Genomic DNA, 18,367 nt, shown 5'->3' on the forward strand with positions numbered 1-18,367 from the left:
GATATTCGTGATCTGAATCCCAAATGCTATACAAGCACCTGTCAATTGAGAAAGGGAGCTCTCGTGATCACCCACCAGAAATGCGCAGAGCATGTAAAAACTGATGAAATAAACAATGGCGAAGTTGCTTCCACACGTGTACTCCTCCCCGGGGCTGTAATCCGACTCGGGGTCACAGAGCTTCCCCGGGAGGCAGGCCAGCATGATCTCCTGCCAGGCTTCCCCTGTGGCACACCTTGTTTAGATTAACAAGAGAAAGGGCTTTAGCAGAAGAAGAAGGGATTTGAAGCTTAGACCTTTCCGAAATTTTTAAGAATTTTTTTAAAAACAAAAGTTTTAAGTAGAGCAAAATCTAAGTAATTTGGGGGAGAGGGCACTTTAGATTAGTGAAAATTCTTAAATTGAAATTCCTACTTATTTTGAAATGCAACGTCTCTGAGTCCACAGAGGCCCTGCTACAGCTCCCTTTGGTTTAAAACAATCCTTTGAGGGGTGCCTCGGTGGCTCAGTTGGTTAAGCATCTGATTTTGGCTCAGGTCATGACCTCATGGTTCCTGGGTTCGAGCCCCCTGTCAGGCTCTGTGCTGACAGCTCAGAGCCTGGAGCCTGCTTCAGATTCTGTGTCTGCCCCTCTCCCGCTCGTGCTCTGTCTCTTTCTCAAAAATAAACATTAAAAAGTAAACAAATCATTGGATACATGCACATCAATTCTTTTTGCATAAACAGATGTTTGTTTTTGTGTCTTCTCTTCTTTAAATGCTCATGTTCCAATCTTTAAATAATTATTAATTATGTTTTAATGACTTAACACCTGACTTGAGTAGACACCCATTCAATTTTGTTGGAAACAAAGAACTGGAAACCACCCAACTGGCAAATGGCTTGCTATTCAATCACTAGAATCATTAGAAAGTACGTGTATAACTTCTAGAAAGTTCTCTCACCTCAAAGCACCTTGTTCACAAAGTTCACCGGGGTTAAAAACAATCCTATAAAATCTGAAATTGTGTATGTTCCCCACTGGCCGTGTAAAGGTCTCTCTGCTCTTGCTAAATTTCATGGTTGTATTTAGACACGTGCTCCCACGTGTCAGCATATAACCTACCATTTCCTGGTGGCAGTAGAAGACCTACTAACTTACAAAGGGATAACTCTTAAGCCAGCCATGGTCTGAATGGCCACAGCCATTTTCACCATCCAGAAAAGTTCCTCTGTGACTGACATGCCAGCGTCTCTGTTCAAGAATTCAAAACAAATACAAACAGCCACCATGATCAACCAGGAAAGGCCCCGCAAAACACATGCCCCGTGTCACACCGGAGCCTGGAGCCTGGAGAGAGATGTGCCTCGTGGGATGAAGTCACCTGAAGAGCAGCAGCACTGCCTGGGGAAAGGTCTGGAAATTGTTGTTCCTGTTGATCTGGTTGTTATCTCTCATAGCAACCTTCCCAAACATCTAGGTGGAAAAATTTTTAGGGAAATAAAGATTTTGTCAAACAAACAAACAAACAAACAAACAAAAAACCCCCACAATTATCCCTCCCCCGCAAAAAACTACCCAAAAAGCAGATTCCACATGTGAATTTAGAACTAACACGAGTTTGATCAACACCCACTAGGGCTTTCTCATGGTGCTTGGGCACTTCATTCACTCAACAAACATGCCAGGCAGGGTGCTAACCACGGGTGGCGCGGTGCTGAAGTCAGGCACACCCTCACATCAGGGAGTAACTACCAGGAAATCAGACAGACAGCCCCCACCCCGAGGACAGCTGGGATGATCCAGATGGACAAGGAAGCACATAATGTATCTGAGGCCTCTGGAGCAGTGACATTTAGGCCCAGAACTGAAGGAAAAGTAGAGGCTGGTCAGGTGACGAGGAGGACTCAGTGTTCAGGCAGAGGAAGCATGGCCTGTGAAGGAGCAGAGGCGACACGGCCCCGGAGCTCCAGGAAATGAAAAGAACATGAGTGTACACAGACAAAAGATTGGGCTGCAGACAAGCGTGGGGCCGGTGAGCTGCGGAAAGGAGGGCGGCCTCTACTTGAAGGGCCAGGGGAAGTCAGCTGTGGAACTTGGAGGAGCAGGCCAGTTTAGAAGAGTGTGATGCCCGGCAAAGCCTCCTGAGTGAACCGGTGACGGAACGTGCAATATGCAGGGTGCAGTTTCCTGAGACCGCTCTCGTTCTGTGGGAGGACACCAGGTCGTCGAAGACCCTTCAGGGCACACGGCATCCCATGCTGAGCTGCAGGTGCTCAACTGTGTCGACTCTATGTTCATAACTCCCAATAAGATCCCTAGCGAACTGCCAATGTTCCTATGCCTTCAGATAAGTAAGCACAGCCACCTCTCTGCTCTGGAGTCCCCCACCTCTTTGACACTCACATCCCTCTTATCTGAAAGACAGCATCCAAGCCAGCAGAGAATGTGGCAGAGAAACCCCCCAGGGGGTCCAGCAGGCTGTGCTCCATCCCCCTCTCCTCCTGGAGGCTGCACCTACTCCACTGGGGCTCAGCAGGGAATGAAGCCCCAGTCCCTTTCCTCCACTCCAGGAGAAGCAGGGAACAATCCTGTGGCACCTCAGTCATGGTCACAGAAAGGCCTGGTTTCATGCTTCTTTTTTAAAGGGGGTGCTACCGATGCCAACTAATGGTTCCAGTTGAGCCCCAGCCCCAGCATCTGGGAGCCGCCGGTCTCAAGTAAAAATCTCACTTGGTTGCGATAAAACCTAACTTTCCGGACTATAAACAGCCTTCTGTATCACTAATATCTCCTTAGTTACATCAGTACAGAAACTAGAACAACTATAGCTTTTTTTAAGTGCTGCATTTCCTGTTGCTAAACCAACTGTGGGTTTTCTCAATCAGTTGAGTCTCCCAGGACTCAGATTGGGGGGTGAGGAGTACCACTAAACCCAGCCTTCCTTGGCATATCCCTACCTCTGCTGGCTCCTGAGCCTGGCTCTCCCTGGCACAGGTGCTTTCCTGTGGAGTGCTCTCCTACAGAGCCACGTCCTTCTCATCTCCATATGTCTTCAGTAGCCAAGGCGTTTGGCTGGAAAATCACAACCCTGTCTTTCCATTCTGCCTGGCCAAGGCAATCTTGCCACAGATCTGGGGCTACCCAGAGAAGGGGAAGCTGGGGGAAAGTGGCTGGTGCTTACCTGCATGCCAATAACCGCGTAGATGAAGAATAGCATGGCTATGAGGAGGGCGACATAGGGCAGTGCCTGGAAGAGAGGAAGCCTTTGGCTCAGTACCAGCTTCTTGTGTCCTCCTCCACCCCCCGTGACTGCTCAGGTGCAGAATGAAGACCCAACACAGGGTCACATGCTTCTCTTTTCCAGGTTGTGTTGAAAGGACGCCAACAGTGAACAAGGACTTTTTAAACCACAGCCCAGCACGATGATTTCAGTCCTGAGGGCACCATCCATCTGTACGCCTCGTGTTATGAAGCTACAGGCAGAAGTGCTTTCCACCATCATTAATAGTGTGCCCTGATCCGAAACAGTGTCAATGCAGACACATCACCCTCACAACAACGTTTACATCCGTCATTAGATTCCTTTGTGAAATTACCATAAGTGATCAAACCATTCCAGAACACTGGATGTTTGGATTGCTTCCACTTTCTTTTGTGGGCATGTTTGGGGTGGGGGCGAGGGGCTACTGTAGATCACGTTGCAGAGTTGCAGAGTAACATCTTTATGCAAAATCTCCCGTGTCTGCTGAAGTATTTCTTTAAGGGGAGGTCTTAGGAATGACACTGCTGGAGCAGAGGAGAAGAACCCCTTTCCAGATGCTGCTATAGAAAGCAAGATAGCTTTCTTAAAATGAACACCTCCTGAAGGAACCAGAGTTGGGGGTTGGGTCAGGGAAGAAAAGGAGCTAGCCGGGTGGTGGCCAAACCTGGGTTCTCCTTAGGACTGAACATTAAATACACATATATGTGTCGGGTCCTTCAATCCATAATCTTCACCTGCTTTTCTACATCATGTTGTGTGACAGGAGATGTCTGTGCACGTGGCACGCCTCCAGGCAGAGGCCGGGTTGTTGAACTCAATGCCAAGCGCACATGCTTAAAGCATCCGCTTTCCCTTTTACTCAAAAAAGGCCACCAGAAAGCCAGCGGCTATAAGCTCCCTGACCTGTGCCAGCTCTGGATCTGTGACTGCCAACTGCTGATCAGAGCCCCGCAGAGTTAGTTCCAGGCTTTCCTCACCACACCTACACGCATTTTCTTCCTAGATGACGGAGTCTTTCAGAATTCCTTTGGCACCGTTTCTCAGTTTTTGTGAACTACCACCCTGTGAAATGAATTTATCTACAGCGACCAAATCTTTAAAAAGGAAAACTTTAATAATTCCTTGAAAAGCGAGGATGACACGATTACGTAAAACTATTCCATTTTTTACAGCAGTTCGTTCTCAGACTTTGGTACTTTATATTAATAACAAACATCTGGGATTTTGTCTCTTACCGAGACCAAGGCTCCCGTGAGGCCCCACTTGCTCTCTCTCTGAGCTTCGTGCCTGGTTTTTCCTACAACCTCATTTCCCCTGCCAGGATTTGGAATTTTCCTTCTTTGAGTTTTTAGATCTACCCCCTTCCCCAGATGCCATCCCTTCCCTTTATGTGTTAAAATCCCACCCACTGCAGAAAAATGCTATGTGGGATGTTAGCCGGTGTTACTTCTCAATGTGAATGTTTATTACTTTCAAATTAAAGATAGTCAAACAAAGAAAGATTCATGATTTGCACATAGCTACAAATCCCCTACATAGGTGAATCTTTTTGATGAGAATCTGTACCCTGTCCTCAGTTAATTCCATCTAGAAGACTAGAACGTCTGGGATGGAGTACTAGACAGTACTGGAGAAGCCGGGTCCTGGTTGAGGAATAGACTAGAACCAGCCTGCACCAGCCTGGAGAGTCACAGATGACAAGGGAGGCTTGGCTTATGCCCAAATGTCCTCAACGCTCTGATCCTTCCAGGCACCGGGTAACACATTGCTCCGTGATGGTGTGCCGGCCCGGGTGAAGGGGTCTCTGGTTCGTGTGTAGACCGGCCAACAGATAGGACCATGGCAGCCCAAGAAGCTGTCCTGGCAGGAGGCTGTTAGGTTTGCAGGGGTCACCTGGGACCTGCCCTCTCTCAGATGTCACCATTCACCACTGGGTATCCCAGGGAGGACTGAGGGGCTTCGAGGCTCCCCATCTCTACTAGTCTTAGAAAGGTTACACCTGTCCTCCGCTGTGGGTCCTTACTGCCTTTGGTTTCCTCTTAGCAAGTGATCCTGTTTGATTCACTGAGTCCGGCTGGGTCAGGTGCCTTCCGCATTCCACTCCCTCTATTGACTCAGGGGATCCCAGTGGCCATGCCGAAGGGAGTCCCGGTCCTCCATGACAGAGGATGCTCACTGGTTCACATGTGGTCTTCAGGAGCAACAGATAAGCCCCTTGTGGGGCTCTTACCTGAAAGGACTTTATAAAAGTCCACAGCAGTGTCCGGATGCCTTCCCCCCTGCTGAGAAGCTTCACCAACCGCATCACTCGGAAAAGACGGAAAAAGGTGATGGAGATTCTATTGCTCTCTTCAGAGTTCTGAAGGGTTATCATGGAGAGGTCAAACCCAATGCAAAGTAGAACATGCAACACTTTCAGAAAAACAGCAACAGAGGCAAACAAAGGTGACAGAGGTAAGAGTTGAAGATGTGTTTCTAGGGCCTTTTCACCTTAAAAAGCATGATATGAAAGGAAGAGTTACATGCTAACAACACAGGGCTTGGAAAACCGCGTCCACACAGCACATGCATGCCCACGTGGTCTAGTGTGTTAAGAGGAGAACGCCGGGCTGGCCAAGAGTACTGGACACTGATGATGAATGCAAACCACTGCAGACACTGTTCTGGAAGGACAATCATGGAGAATACAGAAACACTAGTGGAAAACTCAGCATGGTCAAGGAAAAGGCCCAGCCCCGGGGGGACTCATCACTGATCTTACCCCGGGTGTAGCGGTGGGGACAGGGACATTGTCACTTTCAGTTGGCTTTAAGAAATCAAAGATTGAAAATGTATTAATGAATGGAAAGGAAGCAGTGGTTCAGAAGGATGGGCCCCTCCCCCCTTTATAACAATGTGTGGTTAATGTCCCAGGACAATGCAGCTGCTCCCTCCCTGAGAAGATGCCAGGGGCTCTGCCTGGACCCGGACTTGAGGGTGGGCAGCCTCGGACACAGGCTCAGACACGCTACTTTCTAATTCACATCCTGGGACACAATGCGCCAAGGTGGGCGGGCATCCAGTGAAAGAGAACACTACAGGACCTCAGTTGCTCCCAAAGACAGAAATGCGCGGTGGGACCCTGCATCTCACGGGCAGGCTAGTTCTCTTGGCCGAGGCTGGGTTGTGGGTCCAGGGAATGAACTGCTCTTCAGGCCACCCCTAGCCCCGAGGAACAGAATGAGGCTACTGAACGGGGCAGGGAGACTGGCACCTGCCTGTGGCCCACACACCTCCTGGGCCACATGCCTGGGCAAGGTGTCCTACAGCCCTTGTGGTGGAGGTGAGCAAACCAAGTCAGTGTGGGTGGGAGAGGGGCTTTAATGCCCAGCCTACAGCCCAGACTGCTGGCAGAGAGGACGGCGCTCAGCACCGTGTGACTCCTGGGAAGCAGCAGCATGGGACCAGCCCGCCCTGAGCTTCCATACTTCCACCTCCTCTGAGGTCTGGCTGGGTGCCTCTCACTCGGGCCCCAGGGGGCTGAACCACAGGGCTCCCCACCCAGTGGACACCTGCCTCTTCTTCAGGTTGGGGGTCCCCTGAGGGTGGGACCTTGCTTCACTCCACTTGGTGCCCTGCATGAGGCACTTACTCATTAGATGTTCAGTAAGTGTTTAGGAGAGTGGAAAGAGGTCGTAAGCAAGCTCTTCCAGACGTCGGGAGGCACCATGAAATTAAACAGAAGACTGAGCAAGAGATAGGAACAGCCTCTCTGTTCCCTTTAGGAGGGCCAGCTCCACGGAAGCAGCCGGTCTACCTGGTAACTGGCAAAGGAATGAGCCTCTTCTGGTTGGGGGCCCGGGCTGCTGAGTATTTACCAGGGTTTCTAGGGAGCCTTCTGCATGGTGTGTCTGCACAGCTAAGGTACATATGCACACACATAGATGTGCACACAAATCTGAGGGAGGGGTTCTCCTCCCTGGGGATACAGGGAAAGTAAGGGCTCCGTTCTGGAATCTCACTCTTATTAACAGCTGCCTCCTGAGACCAAATACAAAAATCACAGAAAACAAGAGTTGGGCATGTCACATCACTACTGAAATTCAGCAGTGTGACAACAAGCCCAGGACTGACAGGTTCTGAAAGGGTGGAAAGGGGGTTCCTGGTTCACCCGGGATGCTCAGAATGCAAACTCTCCAATGGCACAGGCCAAGCCCCTGTCAACTGTTTCTATTTTCCTCTTTTCTCTCACCTCAAGACAAAGAACATCCCCTTAAAGGGACAGATGATGGTTTTTAACTTCTGACTTTAACCAATGAAGGAATTAGTTTTCCAAACCTCTGTCTCCCAACCCCATCTCCCTCAGGGTTGTCAGCACGAGGCTTGGGTCGCACCCATGCAGCCAGAGTGCAAGGGCATGAGTACAAGGGTGTGTGTGAGCATGCACACCCCTGCCTGCCTGTGCTCAAGGGGGCCAGAGGGTGCACAAGAGAGAGCACTCTACAGTTATACTTTGGAGATGTCCGACCTGCAAGAATAAGAGGTCTGTTGGTCGGGGAAGACACTCCCTGGCTACGACCTGGCCACAGCCCCTTCTGCCTGTCCTCCACATCCCGTTCCAAGTCAGATGGACCTCTCACCGCCCCCTCCCCCTCACAATGTGGGAAGTCAGCAGCCAAACTGACTTTTGAGGGGGACATCTCTTCCAACTGGTATCTTTGAAGTATGGCAAATCTTAGACTAGGAAGTTGAAACCCTGGATATCCTTTTAAAAACAAAGAGGAGGACAAGACAGCATTTGTGGAGGGACAGGTCAGCACAACATGCAGCAAGGGCAGAGACAACAAACAGCACAGCAATCCACGTGCACCCCCAGCGCAGCCTGCGACACCTTCTCCTGCGCTCAGCGCCACGCCGGCCAGGGGGCACAGGTGCAGGGGAGGACGCTGCTGGCCGCACCGGGGGACGGCGCAAGTTGCCAAAATATCTTACGGATTGGAAGGACCCTAAAGATGGCTTTGCCCAAACTACAAATGCCAGCCAGATGCAAAGGGCGGGCCAGCTCTCACCCTGGGCTGCACATTCCAACTGCCTGGGGGTCTTTGACAGAATCTACTGCCTGGGTTCCACTCCAAAGATTCTTCTCTAATTGGGCTGGCGTGTGCCGGGGCTTTAGGAGTTTTAAAAGCTCCCAGGTGGGCGCCTGGGTGGCTCAGTCGGTTGGGCATCCGACTTCAGCTCAGGTCATGATCTCACACTCTGTGAGTTCGAGCCCCACGTCAGGCTTTGTGCTGACAGCTCAAGGCCTGGAGTCTGCTTTGGATTCTGTGTCTCCCTCTCTCTCTGCCCCTCCCCTGCTCATGCTCTGTCTCTCTCTGTCTCAAAAATAAATAAATACACTAAAAAAAGAAAGAAAGAAAAGCTGCCAGGTGATTCTAAGGCCCTGCTAGAGGGGAATGGCAGTCCTAGGCCGGGGTAAAGCTGGGCACTCTTCAGATGGTCACTCACACCAGCAAATTCCTTTAAGGTGTGGATTGGCCATAACGAGTGGGGCCCCTAGAAAAGCCCACTTAGGCCATTACAGCTGAGCAGTGGGTTCTACTGGAGTTGATGAGGGTTCAGTACTCTAACAATGTAAACAGGTTAGAATGCATCCCTATCTTTCCCCTGGGGGTGGGGGGGGGGCTCGGAAACAGCAGGCTGTGAAGCGTGCGGTGGGAACGTGGGTGAGCTGACTCTCTATGCGATTCCAGAATCAATGACAGGATGCTCTCAGAGGCTGAAACCGGAAAAGAGCTCACTCCCTGGGGAGTTTTCCAAAACCAATCGCCGGGGCTGCATGGCCGGTCCTCACAGAGGGGACTGCGGTGCCACCCCTGGCCTTGGGCTAGTGGGCCTGGGCAGCTCCTTCTAACCATGAGGTGCCAGTGTCTTCATCTGGGAGCCCCACAGGGAGACTGCCCTCAGCCCCAGGTGGCCAAACCATATGCAGGGGCCCAGAAATCTCTGTAGATCCCTGGGAGCTCTCCTGACATTCCCTCCAGCCTCTTCACACAGGAAGACCAGTGAAAGGCTCTTGAGATGCAGGGCCAGGGCCAGCCCCCAGCAACTATAAGAACCAAACAAGCCCTGAGTTTCCCAAGTGCAACCAAAGATCAGTCTGCACTTGCTGTATTAATTCCCATCTTTTCCTGGTAAGGCTGAGATGATGTGGTTTTCCAATTCAGACAGGAAGCAAACCGGCATCCCAGAACCAGTTAACTCAAGGCATCCCACTCTTTGCAGGGGATGGGATGGGGAACTTCCCTCTGGCTACTTCTTTTTTTTTTTTCAACGTTTATTTATTTTTGGGACAGAGAGAGACAGAGCATGAACGGGGGAGGGGCAGAGAGAGAGGGAGACACAGAATTGGAAACAGGCTCCAGGCTCCGAGCCATCAGCCCAGAGCCCGACGCGGGGCTCGAACTCACGGACCGTGAGATCGCGACCTGGTTGAAGTCGGACGCTTAACCGACTGCGCCACCCAGGCGCCCCTCCTCTGGCAACTTCTGACTGGGCACATAACACTGCTGGGAGAGGCAGCTTCTGTATATGGGAATGCTGAGTCTGTGAAGTCAGTGACCTGGCCCCTGGAAAAGGGCTGGCTTCTGGAATGGAGAGCTGAACGACCAGAAGCTGAGCACAGCTGTTGGTCACCTGGTCCAAACTGGGTACCTGACAGGCCAGGGACAACTGTTGGGTCCCTGGCAGTACGCTCCCTACTGACTTTTCACATGCTCTTCAGTAAGTGAGAACAAGGCAGTCACGGTTTCTGCACAAATATTTTGCCTCTCTAGCAATAACAACAGTGGGAAAAGACTCCGTGCTGGCAACAGCCACTGCCCGGGTTAAGGAGAATGGGGTGCTCTGTCATTTCCCCATTCAAGGCACCAACAGGCATCTGAGGGGGAGCAAAAGCGAGCCTACCAGTCGCCATCTGACATTTTAGCAGCTTGGTGATGTTACGACCAGATGTGATAAAGACAAGTCTTCGAGAGCCATCAGACCACGGTCAGAGCAGGGTAGGGTATGTGGGGCGGGGGCAGCAGGAGAGGGCTGGGTAAGCATCAAGCAGGACAACAGAAAGGGCCATCCAAAATGTTTTTGCAAACAGTGTAAGCACGAGCTAGGTTTCTCATTTGCGGGCCAGATCAATCATTCTCGAGGACTACGTTGGCAAGTCACAGAGCCAAGCGTGACTGACCAAGACGGCCCTGGCCCAGACCCCAGCTGGAGACTGGACACAGGGGAAAGGAAACAATTTAGATGGCCCTGAGCCATACATAGCACACCCCGTGAAACTCAGTGAAAACCACAGGTGGGGGAAGCCAAAAACAAGTATACAGTCTTTAGAGTGCTTTTGCTTTAACGACATCACCGTATATATGTTTATATATACTTGCCGCTACAATTTTCTAAAAATAAAACCAACATGAAAATCAATTAGGTAACAGAAAAGGAAGATCGACAGAGATTGGGGGAGAGAGCACAGCAGGTTAAATATCGCAAAAAATGATGACTTATTGCAGCTAAAAACAGCCAACGTGGACCAAGGGCGTTCAAGCTGATCTGGCCCAGGGTCTTGGGGGGTGAGGCCAGCAAGGGTATGATGTGAGTTGCTCTACCAGGGAACTAGGCATGCGCAGGAGAGGGCGATGTAGGAATTCCCAGCTCCACCCAGTTATACCATCAGGGGTTGAGGACATCTGGTCTCTTCTATCTTTGTGCCCATGACCCGCGAATTCTACGTGCCCAGGACATGTGCGGGGAGAGACTGAGTGAATGAGAAGGTGGCCTTGAGCAATCGCTGTGCAATGCAGCCCAGCACAGAGCTGCCAATCTCCCCTAGGGGTTCTACTTCTACCAGAGTGGACAACCGGCTTGGCCACCAGCTGAGGGAGGTTTTGTCTCAGGCTACATCTGACCGCAGGGAAAGTCACCGACTAGAAAACAGTAGGAGACTGTTCACCAGTGTGATTTTGAAAGTCCAACTGAGTGCCAGAAATGGGCCCAGTGAAAGGTTGCTTTGTGCAGACACCTCAAAGTCAAGTGCTAACTAGGAAATCCAGTGTGGGTTCTTGTACCCCTGCAGCTTTCCTGACTGTCCGATACAACACGAGGGAGGACACGTGTGAGACACCGATGAGCAAGGCTGGGCTAGAGGGGATGGGCGTGGTGCACGCCTGCCCCCAGCATACGGAAGGGCAGCCAGGAAGCTGGGCACGTGCTGTCGACCGAGGCCACCAGCGCCACACCCTGCCAGCCAGCGGGTGGTTGAGGCACTGGAGAGCTGGCTTGTTGGCTCGGCCAACAAACCTTGGCCACATCCTGGTACCCAGAAACTAAGTAGTTATGCCCACTGCCTGCACATCACTTTGAGCACAGAGCACTCCAGGGAGACCTGCTGAAACTGTAGCTTATTCAATTTTCATCCCCATTATAGGCCATCTCTGACTTACGTAAGGGTCTGTTCCAGAACTTCCACGTAAGCATACTTTGATGAAGGCTCTAAGCGGTTTACATCGGGAGACGGTTAAGCAGGCATATGTCTGGTCATAAATTCAGGAGAGAGCCCCTGGCAGCCCAGTTAGGGTCCTGCTGTTCTGCCATTAGCATTAGATTATTTTATAACCGAGCATAACTTACACGTTATGAATGACAACTTTATAGCTGAGTTATGGAATATTTCACATAAAGTGGAATTTACATAAGTCTGGGCTTATGGAGGTTAGGGAGGGTGTATCTTCCTAAGTCTAGTAAAATACCACTTTGCTGCCTTGTCGTGGCATGGATTTGGGTGTCATGAGGCTTAAATCACACCCTCGTGGACCTGTCTTATAGTCCATTTTACCTATCTGTCCACGGAAAATCTACACTTGGAATAATAGCTTTGTATCTCCCTAATATGTTAGGTTTTATAGCAGATATTTTCACAAAATTTCACCCCAACATACCTATGAAGTTGGAAGGGCACATAGCACTCACCCCAGTCGATCCATGGGGGGAACTGAGGCCCCGGGTCCAACAAGTCAGTTTTGAACCAGGACCAGGACTGACTGTCAGGCCTGAGGAGTGCCAGGCCAGCAGCTGTCCCACTGTTCTGTGCTCCAGGATTAGCATGGCCCCGAAGCAGTGGCATTAAAAAGGACTGCACCGTCCCTGTTTGATACAGGCTGTCTGGACACCAGGATGGGCTGTACAACCCTGCAAATGTCAGCCAGGCAGAGCAAGGAGGCCTCTTCCCGGCCAGGGGTTGGGGAGGAGGGCTGGGCTGGCCACATGGAGCAGAAAGCCAACACCACACAGCAGTCCTACCCCATGCTCCACTCATCCCCACAACGGGCTCTACACAACAGGGGTACACACGTCGGACACCCACTCAGACTCGCTGACGAACTGGGGACAGACCAGGCGAGCAGGGCCGTTTCTGCTTCACATCTTTCTGGTTTAGGCACGGGCTAGATGCAAGAGGAGCTGGCAGGAGGCAGTGCTCCCCGTGAAGGAGGGTTCTTAGGATGCTTCCTGAAGGGTGGGGGTCACTCCACCTACCACACTGCTACTGCACTTGTTTCCTTACTAAAGGGTTTGATCAAGTGCAACAATGGAGAATGGACACCCTCTCCCAATACACACGAGGCCCCCCTTCCCTTGGTTCAGGGCAGCCTTCGACCTACATCATCGTTTGGGGAGCTAGGACAGCGGGTATTCCCCAGTGCCACCAGCCAGACTCAGCAGGTACACAAGGTACAGGTGAGGACACAGCAGCAGCTGCCACGGGTTCATGGTGTGGCTGTGAAGTTTCCCTCCTGTGCCTTCACAGAACTGCTGCGGGTACAAGGGCACACGTTATGAACTCCGTTTTGCAGCTAGAAAAACTGAGGCTCAAAGCAGTCAGGTGACCAGCCAAGGTCACACAGCTAGTGAGTGATAATGTTCACATACTCACATACATTAACTCCAAGCCCTTAAGAACTTAACAAGAACTTTAAAAAAAAAAAAATAATGCTTTAGTTCCAAAATGGCAATTCTACATTTACTTCTCCACTCTCTTTTGGGGGAGAGGGGTGGGGTGAGGGAAGGGGCGACTACAAAATGTTCGTCTTTTAAAACAAGCATACGTCTGAATTTCTAAAGTGCAGGAAGGCCCACGGATAGCGTTTCTAGGCACCCGAGTGTTAGACTTAACAAAAACAATCACGTTACAGGACACAAAATTTGCTACTTACATTCACTTCAGTTATAGCAATATCAACGACGCTACCAACAACAATTAAGGCATCAAAAGTGTTCCATGCATCAGTGAAATAGTGCTGTTAGGGCAAGCATTCAGAAGCCACAGAGAGGAAGCACAACAGGAAAAAAGAAGAAAAGGACAGTGTTATAAAAGGGGAACATTCTAGCATTATGCCACCCGGCTACTTGAAAAATCACCCTAAAACAAACACACGTTACAGGTACATCACTTTGGGTGTTGCTGCTGACACAGCGAATAAAAACAATTAGAGACGCCCATCTCGCCCTGCCTACCAGTGACTTGGGAAATGCTGCAGGAGTCAGCCCTCCAAAAGGTGATCTGTGTCTGGAAAGGCCTGGGATAAAGCTCTACCCTCACAAGCCTCTTGTCCACGGCTCTCATTAGAAATGCCTGGTTTTAGATCAAGTGAAGTTGGGACCTGTGACTTGTCCAGGTGATGCCAGTGCGGGACAGGGAGCGGAATGTGCACAGACAGAGAGAGAACACGAGGCGGGCGGCCACGGCGGGCGCATACTCACGTCGGCTTCGCTGAGGGCCACGTCTATAATGCTGCCGATTACGATGAGGGAGTCAAACGTGTTCCAGGCGTCACTAAAATACCCCTGGACAGAGCAGGCAGGGGGCAGACGTTTATGAGCACGTAGGAACGAAACGCCACACGGATCATACGGGGATATATCCGAGGCCCCGCAGCACCCATGGCAACCAGGTGGGGTGGGAGAGCCAGAGGGAGGCAACAATACCATCCACTGGTAGAAAGGGACACAGGATAGGGGGCACCTGCATGTGTGAGAGAGGGCACACACACACACACTCAAACACGTGCACACACTCACGGCGCAGACCCATGGCCCTGAGCAGCACCAGGCCAAGCAGAGCATCTGCGGGGCAGGGGCAGAGGGGCAGCACCAGGAAATCCTGCCCTTGTGCCTGGGATCATGCCTTCACACTTTCTAGGATTTCAGCCCTTACACAGGGGAGTCAGCAGGCCCTCCCCCTGCTCCTTCCATGGGGTCCCCAGCCACACCACGTCCTTCTCTTTCCCAGTGAAAGAGCACTGTGACCAGGCATTTCACACGGTCTCCATTCTGTGCCCTTAAAGCAGCAACCGTTTCTGTTCCTCATGCATGCAAGAGTTACAGAAGGTGTGCTCTGCCCTCCGAGGGCTCTTGGGCACACGAGGACAGAGGCACAGCAATGCACACAGTCCAGGGCACAGAGCTGTGCCAGGGGAACTCACTCTGGGCTGGGGGGCAGGAGGCCGTCTAGGGAGCCCACTGGAGGTCTCACAAAGGAAAGGGACCATCAAGGGTTATGATGTGCTAAGTGTCCCATTGACTTTGAGAGAATCCACCTGGGTCCCCAGCTCTCCTCCTTTCCCTCTCCACCCTCCAGGCCAGGAGGACTCCTTGCCAGCCCTCAGAACCACCAACAGGTTCTTCCCCTGCTCCTGATGGCTCCACAATCCCAGCCCTAACTCTGTCTACCCAAACCCACTTCCTCCTTCAAGGTCGGACCAAATGCCAGCCCCTCGAGGGGACCTTTTCAGATCCTCCTGACGTCCACTTCTGCCTCTCTGTCTCACGTCCTCATCACTGAATTTTGGGTCTTTTCAGGTTTACCCCACTGAAAACCCTCTGTGCTGACTCTTCCATCCCCTCCTCTACTGACCCCACTATCTACCTGGGAACTTCGAGCCTGCTGCTCAACATACTGCAGGGTCTTTCTTCCACTGACCTAGCATCCTATCATCCTTCGGATCTCCATATCCTACAGTGATCATGATGGCACAATGTCCCTAGGACTGCGACTTATCAATCCATCTATCTATCTCCCTATCTACGGCATACATTTTACATATTCCCTCTTGTGGGCTCACACATTTTATGCCTGCTGCCTCCTGACATTCTGTCTGCAAATCAACGATGTCTTTTCAAGAAATCAGAACACGTTTTGGAAATAAAAAATTTCAGGTCTGAATTACATAAAAAGCGGTCAAGCATGCTTACAACTGGGTACACTTAGTGCAGATGAAGAAAACCAGAACAGAAGGTACTTTGAAGTGTCAGGTTCCATGAACTCATGATCAATACAGGCCCCAAGGAAGCCACTGCAGAGCCCAGCCTTTGGTGACACGATAGAAAATGTGGACATGTTGGCCGTCCTGATAACTGGAGTAGGGATGCTTATTCTGGTTACCGTTGATCACTCTAAGTGCATTTACGGGGAAGCTATGATACTGACTGATGGTTTGGGCTTTTAAAAGTTTCATCTTGAATAATGTAAGATTTTCCCACCCAAAGGCCATGACTTCTCACCCACTGCTCCCCTCTCTCCTCCCGTCCTCTGTCACATGTTACCTCGTTGGCTGCCATCCTCCCAGACCCCCTTCTCTGGCCTCTGACAGGTAAACAAAGGGATTCTGCCTGCACCAATTCTGACGACCTGTGTGCACAGGTCTAAATGGGACAAGTCTTCACGAACGCCACATTTAGCGCCTTCTGGCTTTTCTTCCCAATGATCCATGATTCTTGGCTGCCAGATGGGGCCAAGGCCAGCCCCTGTGAGGACCAGACTAGGCCCGCTGAGCACGCCAGTCCTGCTGGCTGGCCAGGAGACAGCGCTCGCACCTGGACCCAAATGAGCACACGGCTTCCTTCAGGGGGGAAGGCCTCCTAACACACAAGGCAGCTGGGTCGGGGTGCTGAGTTGCTGCTGTGCGGGTGCCCTGATCGTCCAAGTGTCGGGTTCCCTTATTCACGGGCAACAGGCATCTGACTGGCAGCCTTGCCACAGATTCTACTCTGAGGGTCAGAGCCCGTCCTTCCCTTCCTGGATTTAACAGCAACTCCAAAGTTAAGGAGAGGATGCCGGTCATTCCCACCTCCTCTAGAGAGGGGCTGATGCCTCACTGAGACAGCAGGGCACCGTAACACTCAGGCCTCCAGGGTTCAGAGAGCAGCTGAAAATCCCGAGTTCCTCCTCCTCTCCTGTCTGGGCACACAACCAGCCCCTGCTCACTTCTGCACCCTGCACACTGCTCCCCCTCGACCCCTGTTACAGCAGGCTGTTTGCCTGAGGCCAAGGCCACCACCTGCGTACCTACTTTGGACTTTATTCCTAAACAGCTCCTCCCTTGCTTTTCTAGAATTATCAGTACTTACCTTTGGATCATTCCCATTGGCCTACACACTATTCACCAAGTACCCCATTCTGAAAATCACCTTGAACCAATGCAATAGGGGCTTAACACTGGGGGTCCTGGAACGTTTTGGCAATCTTGTCAACCCTCTTCAGAAGATCCCTTACACTCACAAAATTGTGCCCACGTCCTAGAGGACTCCTGGGCGGATGGTACACACCCCTGACCCAGGCAACAGGCACAGTCTGAGCCCATGAAGTCTGGCCCAAAGTCCTGGCTAGGGAGAGGGATATTTGGTCTCAGGTGTTATTTGGCATTAGAATAAATCACCTAGAGTAGATGTGGTCACTGAAGAGCTGTAACAACAGTATCAAATTTTCTTTCCAGGAGGTGGAGGACGTCCTTGAAAAAGATTGCTAAGGCTTTGATAGGAGCCCTTATTCCTGTCAGGGACCCTGGGTCAGGGAATGCCATCCCGGGGGGCTAGTGGCAGAAGATACCAGCCTCCATGGTGTTGCAGCTCTGCATGGACGTATGAGAATGGCACCAAAACACTCTATTCTTCCCCCAAACCCAACTACCCTTTACTTTTCCCAAGCCCAAGTGGCCAGGAGTATAAATTAGACATTTTCGAGGTAGAGCCAAGATCAAAATGCAGACCTGGGAACAAAGTGTGGCTGTTTGGAGAAAAGCCCACAGCCAAGGCAGCTAACCTGGCCTCGGGCACATGCTGAACAAAGACAGGTGACATGAGGAAGCACAAAGAGGGGCCTCAGGAAAATGGAAGTGCTCCTTACTTCCTGCAGGGACCAGTACTTTGGAAAAGGCCCTTCTTTTCAATCTCCCTCCCTGGAGCAAGAGAATTCATCAGAGAATTCCAGTGGCTTCCCCTCAGAGTACTGGAGGGAAAGGCCAGGGAAGTGGCTTATCTCTTACTTAAGTCATGACCTCTCTTCCCTTTACAACCTGAGGATGGCACAGTCACCTCCAAGTCAAAAGTGCAGTCTAGAGCGTGTAAGATCAACACCGATGGTGGGTTTTCCCTTGGGGAGCAGACAATACACTCAACAGCTTGCTTGCTTTTCCCTAATTCTTGGGCTCTTCGGCTCCTTACCACCCTCCACTCTGGCCTAACCAACACTCAGAATACCTCTTCCCACGCAGTGAGCCTGCCTCGCCGGCCAGGGCAGCTCCCAGCTCTGGGTTCCCTACCTCGGCCCTCCCTGCTTGTGGAGGTGGGGTGAGCTGATGTGCGGATCCCGGACTTCTCCCTAAATGTGTGCTCCTGGGAGGCCCCACCTCTCCATTAGCCTCTTGAATACAGAAGTCCCCATGGTTAGGTTTCACAGCTCCTTTTAACCGATCCTCCTGACAGTGCTTCCTCGTCCATCCATCAGGGAGGATTTTGTCCAACTTCACTCTCTGGATTTGTATCCCAGAAGGGCTGCAAGCCCATCTCTCCTAACAGATGCTGACAAGTTTTCCTAGAAGGTGTTCCCCTCACTATGGAGAATGCTGCCCCGAGGGGCCCTGCAACAAATTCCAAACAGAGACAAGGGCTTTCCTGAGACGAGACCCAGGGGCTAGGGTTCCCAACCCTTTGTCCCACGTGTCCATCTCCTGGAAGATTCTTCCTCAGCAGCCTCTACAACTGGGTTCCTCAGCCCTACTGCTCCTCCGAGAGGGAGGAGGGGCCTCACTGACTTC

General features: G+C 51.4%; 1 protein-coding gene across 22 annotated transcripts in view; it reads right to left on the reverse strand.

Moving 5' to 3' along the window:
* The window catches only part of CACNA1D (calcium voltage-gated channel subunit alpha1 D), a 306,523-nt gene that overhangs the window by 33,959 nt on the left and 254,197 nt on the right, over positions 1-18,367 (reverse strand). For 10 of the 22 annotated variants that reach the window (XR_005784486.1, XR_005784485.1, XM_040454771.1 and 7 more), the window contains 7 exons: positions 14,037-14,120; positions 13,490-13,573; positions 6,007-6,051; positions 5,476-5,604; positions 3,165-3,230; positions 1,365-1,456; positions 76-235 (listed from right to left, as the gene is read on the reverse strand). Coding sequence is in view for 20 of the 22 variants with exons in the window: in XM_040454771.1 (XP_040310705.1) it covers positions 76-235; positions 1,365-1,456; positions 3,165-3,230; positions 5,476-5,604; positions 6,007-6,051; positions 13,490-13,573; positions 14,037-14,120 (660 nt within the window). In the remaining 2 variants the exon portion in view is untranslated. The remainder of the gene's footprint in view (positions 1-75; positions 236-1,364; positions 1,457-3,164; positions 3,231-5,475; positions 5,605-6,006; positions 6,052-13,489; positions 13,574-14,036; positions 14,121-18,367) is intronic. The other 12 variants (XM_040454781.1, XM_040454774.1, XM_040454777.1 and 9 more) reach the window with 5 other exon arrangements.

The sequence above is a fragment of the Herpailurus yagouaroundi genome, unplaced genomic scaffold, assembly GCF_014898765.1.
Source record: "Herpailurus yagouaroundi ecotype Mexico unplaced genomic scaffold, PumYag 213, whole genome shotgun sequence".
NCBI classification, from domain to species: domain Eukaryota; kingdom Metazoa; phylum Chordata; class Mammalia; order Carnivora; family Felidae; genus Herpailurus; species Herpailurus yagouaroundi.